The following is a 7,024-nucleotide window of genomic DNA, read 5'->3' as shown; positions in this document are numbered from 1 at the left end:
GGCTTTAGTTTTAGAAGTTAAAATGAGGTATTTACAACCCAAAAAAAAAAAAAAAAAACCTTTTAAATGGTGGAAATAGTGGCGGTGAAGAGACATGCATTATAACTTGGTTAAGAATCAAGTGTAACCAGCGACCCACTATTGTTCACAGCAATGTAATCGCACATTGTTCTTTTATATCTAAACAATGACATTAATAATTCAAACTTTGTATTGTTGGTTTTAAGCAAATACCAATATCTTGATCCAAAGGCAACTAAAAAACTACAAGAAAATTATTCAGTCAATATTCATGAAATGTATCAACCTAACACTTTCTCCGGTCATATAAACGGCGAATTCTACTATACTTTAAATTAGTAGGACCTCCTTCTCAAAAAACAGAATAGTAGGACCTACTATGAGAACCAACGTACGGGTTGGGTTTGAACTTGGATGTTGTAACCCTAATGTTGGGAAGTTGCAAGACTAAAAAAAAGGAAGATGTGGGCATAAACATAGCGACATAACATACACCAGACCAAGTAAGTGGCAAAGTGGGTAGATAAGGAAGACAATAAGGGGGGTGTTTTAGTAAATTCAGTTGATTAATAAACAAAGAAAAACCTCGCAGAGTCCCACTCACTTCCACATCCCCTACTTAATATTATATGTCTCGTCTTATTGCCCCCCAATCTCTCACTGTTGGTCTTCTTCTTCTTCTCCTTCTCCTTCTTCTTCTTCTTCATCTTCTCTATTTTGTTGTTTTCTCTTCTGGGTGTACTCTCTGTATTCCTCTATCTCTGCCATTGTTTCATAAATTTAATGAGCGAATGACTACATCATTATCTGATTGATGATTTTCATTGTCAACAACTTACATACATACATGTTCCAAAAAGCTGATTCAGTGAGTAGTTGAAGGATCAATCAAGGAACTTGTCTCAGCAATATTCATTCTCTGTGTTACATATATTACACATATAATGATGAGGTCTGCCTCCAGATTTCCCTTCCTCTTCCTCTTTCTCTGTTTCTCTCTGTTCATATAACAACAAGTACCACAATATATGGCCATTGCTTGAGGCTTTTTGAGATGAATTAAAGTTTCTTTCTTTCCTTTTTGTTTTTTTGGTTTTTGGTTCTTGTTTTTCCTTTACCTTTTGGTTCTTTTATCTGATTGTGAAATGGGTTCGTGGATCCTGTTGTTCCTGACAATTGACTGAGGTGTATTTTGCTGCTTTTGTTTTGTTGGTTTGAATGTTGTCCGAGATCGGCCTGTTTTTTTGATGAAAATGGTTGCCCAAGGATCAATGCCTCAGATTCTATGGGAAAGAAATAATGGGTCGGAATCTAAGTTGATTCTTTTTTTGATTTTCTTCAATGAATGCAAAGATTTTCACTTGCATAAAGCACAAGGAGGACCCTCTCAATCTCTCTCACAGTCTGTGTGAGCGTGGATTGGATTCACGGAGATGCCAATCAGATTGAGACTGAGAGTCATAGCTGATCCAAGAAGGTCTCTTTGTTGGATTTTGTTGCAAGAGGATTCATTGTGGCCTTATGTCCCCATATGAATTTCCATCCCAAGATGTTATTATTAGTTTCGAGTCTATCATGTTTTACCAAAATTGTTAAAAATCTGGCAATTTCTTATGCAAATTAGTGTTGGGTGCTTTCTTTACCTTAATATTCTTCTTAAGCCGAATGTTGAATTGAATGGTTGCCAAAATACAGTTTACAGCAATTGAGTAGTAGTTGGGAATGGCAAATTTGCTGTCTTTGTTATTTCCAAACGCTATGCCATCAGATCTTCTTATAAACACTCGTTTTTGTGATGAATTGGAATGTGTCTGCTTCTATTTGGGTTTGATTTTAGTACATTTCTGTAATATTCTGATGCTATTTTATTTGTTTGGTTTGACAGATATCAGAGAGTCAGCCCAGATTGTCTTCCTTTGAGCAATGGAAAAAAGACCAACATCAATGGCAGAATTCTACAAACTAATAACGGTACTAGTACAAAAGCAGCAATTGTGAGTAGCAGCACTACTAGTTGTTCAACTCTGGATGGCAAAGGATTTAGATTCAGATCCCCATCAAGAACCCAAGACCATCCTAGCCATCATATTGAGGCTTCAACTGCAACACCCACTTCTCCTCAATCAGAGAACAACCATGATTCTCCACCACCACCAAAGAACCAACAGACCCCAAGTCCCAGTGCTAGCCCCAGCAACTGTGGAGGTACTGGTGCTTGTGGAGGTGATATGCTTTTGCAGTGGGGGCAAAGAAAGAAAGCAAGGGTCTCAAGGGCTGAGATCCGAGCTCTCACTGATGACTCATCATCTTCATCCTCAGCTGCTATCAAGGCTCAGAGAAAATCTTCCTCCACAAGTATGCCACCACCTCCACCTCCTCTTCCTTCCACTTCTGCTTCTAATGCCAGCAGACCCAGAAGGGAAGCTTCTGCCTTTCTTTCGAACAGGTATTAGTATTACCTTTCTTCTGGACTCTCTTCTTCTTCTTCTTCTTGTTTGTTCCTCTCTCTTTTTTCTTTTTATCTCCTTTTGTTTTCTTTTTCCAATATGTATATAATGCATATTTATTAGTTAAGATTATTTGTGGATCTTGTCACCTCTATTACTGCTAGTCTTGGTGTTTGTAGTTCTTTTTTTTAAAAATAGTCCATTATTCATGCTATGCTTTTATATAGGATTGTTCATTAGTTTGATTTAAAAGATTGAGTCTTTTTTTTTTTGGGTGCTTTATGTGAGAAATTTTGAATTTTGATGGAATCATATGTTTGCTTGCTTTGTTCATTTTGCTCCAGGATCTGAGAAACTATGTTGCTGTTGTTAATGTTATTGTTATTGTTTCTGCTTCTATTCAATCTTATTCTTTACTAGTAGTTGAAAAGAACACACTTTAGCTAATTTACCTTTGTACCCCTCAAAAGATGGGGCTTGGAGAAATCTCTAACATCTTTTATCAGCTTTCTTTCTTTAGTGGGTATCCAAGAAGTCCAATCCTTAGTCCTCCCCCTTCCCCTGTAGTTTTTCTTTGCTTTCCAATATTTTTTTTCTTGACTAAATGTTAATGGGGTTTTAGGGTATCACCCATTAATCCCCTTTTATGTTCTACCTGCCTCTTGTGATTATTAAGACAGATCATTGCTTTGAGCCCCATCAGGGTCCTCCCAGTCCTCATCTTTAAACTTGAAAGGACACCATCTCTTTGAAAATCGTTTTCCTTGCTTTTTCTCTATTGGAATTTGTACTGTTTATAAAAAAAATTATCTGAACTTTTTTATTTTTTGGCAATTACCATGATATGGAGTAGTCTTTAGTCTTTAGTTTAGCATGATTATATGCACTTCTGTCTTTTCTGTTGTCTTCCTTTCCATTTATCTGGTCTTATAAAGTAGTTCCACAACTTGATCTACTCTCCAAGTCCAAGCCAAAAAGTTTTAGACTTCATCATCATTTTTTGGCCATGCTCAGGAACTTAGATGAGAGATCTGGTTGTGGTGGAAATGGATCACCATCAAGAAACGGTACTAGCAGTAGCAGCAGGGTCATCTCTAGATCTATGGTAGCTGGGAAACGATCTCCTCCTCCTGAAAAACTTGATAGAAAGATGTCTTCGGCAAAAGATGATAATAAGCCAAATGGGTCTTCTTTACTAGCCACTGATCGAATGAACCATGTTGATTCTGCTTCTGCTCATCAAGCATCACAACCAGAACAGGAAGCTGCTGGGGCCACTAACACTGCTGCTCCACTGGCTGGAGGAGCAGGAGAAAAGTTGAATGCTGAAGTGATTGAGTGGCCTAGAATTTACGTTGCTCTCTCAAGAAAGGAAAAAGAAGATGATTTCCTTGCAATGAAAGGCACAAAGCTCCCTCAAAGACCCAAGAAAAGAGCCAAGAACATTGATAAAGCTCTACAGGTATACATAGAAACATACAAACAAACAAACAATAATAATAATAATCTAATCTAATCTGTTTTTATTTTGAGTGGCTATCTTTTGTTTGTTGCTTACCATTCCAAAATTTATTTTGTCCATATATTGTATATATATATATATATATATATATATATATATAATCTTGTTTATTGGTTAGATAAGAAAAATAATTTGTGGGTTACTGTGCTTTTTGGCAGTATTGTTTTCCAGGGATGTGGCTATCTGACTTGACAAGGAATCGATATGAGGTTAGGGAGAAGAAAAATGTGAAGAAGGTATAGATGCCCTTTCTTGGTTGTATTCCTCCTTTGCTTTTGTTTGGCCCATAGTTATTTACCAAAAGTTCTTTTTACAAATTGTATTTATAAAAAATTTGTTTAAAATTTTCAACTTGAGGGGTATTTTAGTTACTATGCAATTACTGCTTTAAACTTTAGATGCATAGACCTTGAGGGGTAATTTAGTTACAATTGTTCTTGGATTCTCATTTAGGCATTGAAGTCCTTACAATGAGGGGGTATTAGATGCCATTCCTCCCTCCGGTCATAAACTAATAATTCTAATTACAATTTGGGCTGATTGATTTTCATTGACCTATTCTGCACAATCATTTACTTTGAGTTTATAAAAATAAAAAATAAAATATCTCATTCTTGACAATCACGTGCTTGACTTTTTGTGTTTCTTTCCATCCACTTTCCTTGATGGAAATTCCATTTACTTTTATTTATTTATTTCATTTCAAAATGCTTTTGCAAATCAACCCTTCATAGTTTATTAACTAAAAAAAAAAAAAAAACCCAACTCTTTATTGAAGAGAAGCAATATGGGCAAAGTGGTGTTACAGTTAGCTAGCGTTTAAGAATTGTGGTGCTGTTTTCAAGGCATAATCTTAATATGATTTTGTTCTTATATTATTGAAAAAGTGGCTTGGATTAAATGTCTTTATATTATTATAAATTTAAAAAAAAAAAAATTGTAGCAGACTAAGACAATTTTGTGTTTTTTGCTTGTGGATGGCATATGCAGCAAAAGCGAAGGGGTTTGAAAGGAATGGAGAGCTTGGACAGTGAATCTGAGTAGTAGTGAAATTTTTTATTCAATTCTGCTTGAGAAAAAGTTTTGGGGGGCCTTCTCAAGTCTCAACAAAGCTGGTGCCTGTTTGTTGGTTTATAGTTGGTGGGGTAGGGTCCACCAACCACTTTTTGCAATTCACCTGCCCCCATACTTATGTATCACTGAGTTGCTGTTAATGATATCATCCTAGAGGTTGAGGAACAGGAAAGAATGAATGAGAGAGAAAAAAGAAAAGAAAAGGTGACATCTTAATTTTCTGGTAGATCAGATGTCATAATATTTTGATCCCGGTTGCCTATAAAAAGACAGTAATTTCATGAGTAGCTCTTAGACCACAGCATTTACCACTTTTTTTTTTACTACAACTAGTCTGTGTAATAGTATGTCCAATCATTTTCACATAAGCTTACTTTCCGGTGAAACTCTACTAAAATTATTACAAAAAACTGTGGTTTTAGATTTTTTTTTCCCCAATTTTATAAGAATACATGTATGAATAGAAATGGATTTCCCATTTTTGGCTTCCATCATGTGTGTGATCTTTCTTTTCTTTCTTTTTTTTTTATCATTTTCTTTTTAAACACTTTAATTATTTATTAGAAAAGATAAAAGAATACGTGACAAGTTGTGATTGGTTGTGATCAGTGAAGCATAAGGTAGAGCATAAAATACACATACACACACATTTATAACCAATAAAATCTTGGCCCACAGTGTTAGAGCATTAACATTAGTTGTGTTAAAAAAATGTCATTTTAACACATCAAAAAATTACTTTATTTATTTTTAATACACTATTTTACAATTCACCTACATAAGATATTCTATTTTTCTATACAATATATTAAAATAATATATACAACACATTAAAATAACCTGAAAAACTACTACAATAAAAATAAATAAATGCAAAACCAACCACAACCATTGCCCACAACCCACTCCCACTAGATCCGAACACCGACTACAACCACAACCCACCATTATTGCAAAACCCAAATCAACCATCATTGATCATCGTAACCAAACCCCAAATTCATCTAACCACTGTTGACCACCATAACAAATACCCAAAATCAACTTAACCACCCCACTCTGCCATACCACAACCACCAAAATTAGCCCATCATAATCCATCAAAATCAACCCAAAACCACAAAAAAAAAAAAATTTTAATAAAATAAAAATTTCACAATTTGTGAACAATTCTGTTCCAAATTTGGTACGGTACTGTTCACCTATGCTAAAAGTTTTAGAATTTGAAACATGTGATGTGGGAGTTTTTTTGGTGTATGATATGCCAAGTGTCAAATGCCAAATATTTGGCATTTAGCACACCTGATGCTAGTGCTCATTTTATGTTTCACTCCCGTAAGTTAAAGTCTTAACTTTTTTTTTATTGGCATCAAAAAAAAACTTTTTATTTTATTTTTATTACCTATATAATAATTATTTAAAAAAATATACATAACATATTATAATTGAAAAAATATAAAATAAAATATTAAGAGTTGGATGGAAAGTCAATTATTTATAATAGTAACATGGAACTTATTGTGTATTTAAGGTTCATGAATGTGAATTTTATACGCATAGAAATGAAAAAAATATAGTACAAAGAGAAAACAAAAATGGTTGGGAACAAATTATAAAGAAAAAATTAAAACATATAGGGAGTGCATTGTTTATGAAATAAATAAATTCACTTTTTGGTTTAAGAAAATGTAATTTTTTATAGATAAAAATCTAACTTTTGAGTTAGCTAGAGAAAGAATATAGGGACAAATGGAGCGGTGACTCGAGGTTTTAGTCTTTTCTTTGTCTGACAGAAGAGCTTAACTCAGATCGTGTGACGTGGGTTCTAAGTACTAACTCACGTGCGGAAACCACCACGCCACCAGTTGTTTTCTTTTTCTTTTCTTTTTTTTGAAACTGCCACCGGTTGTTTTCAAAATTCAAAAATCCTTTTTTTTTTTTTTTTTTTTTTGTGTCATTT

The 7,024-nt window shown here is 34.3% G+C and overlaps 1 protein-coding gene across 1 annotated transcript; it reads left to right on the top strand.

The window, feature by feature from the left end:
• Positions 1–655: 655 nt before the first annotated feature.
• Positions 656–5,351, top strand: LOC126705595 (uncharacterized). The gene is made up of 5 exons (XM_050404674.1): positions 656–973; positions 1,907–2,467; positions 3,483–3,930; positions 4,149–4,226; positions 4,981–5,351. Exons 1-5 carry the CDS (start codon positions 966–968, stop codon positions 5,032–5,034), a joined length of 1,149 nt encoding a protein of 382 aa, XP_050260631.1. The 5' UTR covers positions 656–965; the 3' UTR covers positions 5,035–5,351.
• The last annotated feature ends 1,673 nt before the right edge of the window (positions 5,352–7,024 follow it).

The sequence above is a fragment of the Quercus robur genome, chromosome 11 (assembly GCF_932294415.1).
Source record: "Quercus robur chromosome 11, dhQueRobu3.1, whole genome shotgun sequence".
NCBI lineage: Eukaryota > Viridiplantae > Streptophyta > Magnoliopsida > Fagales > Fagaceae > Quercus > Quercus robur.
This window is presented reverse-complemented; position numbering and strand designations above follow the sequence as displayed.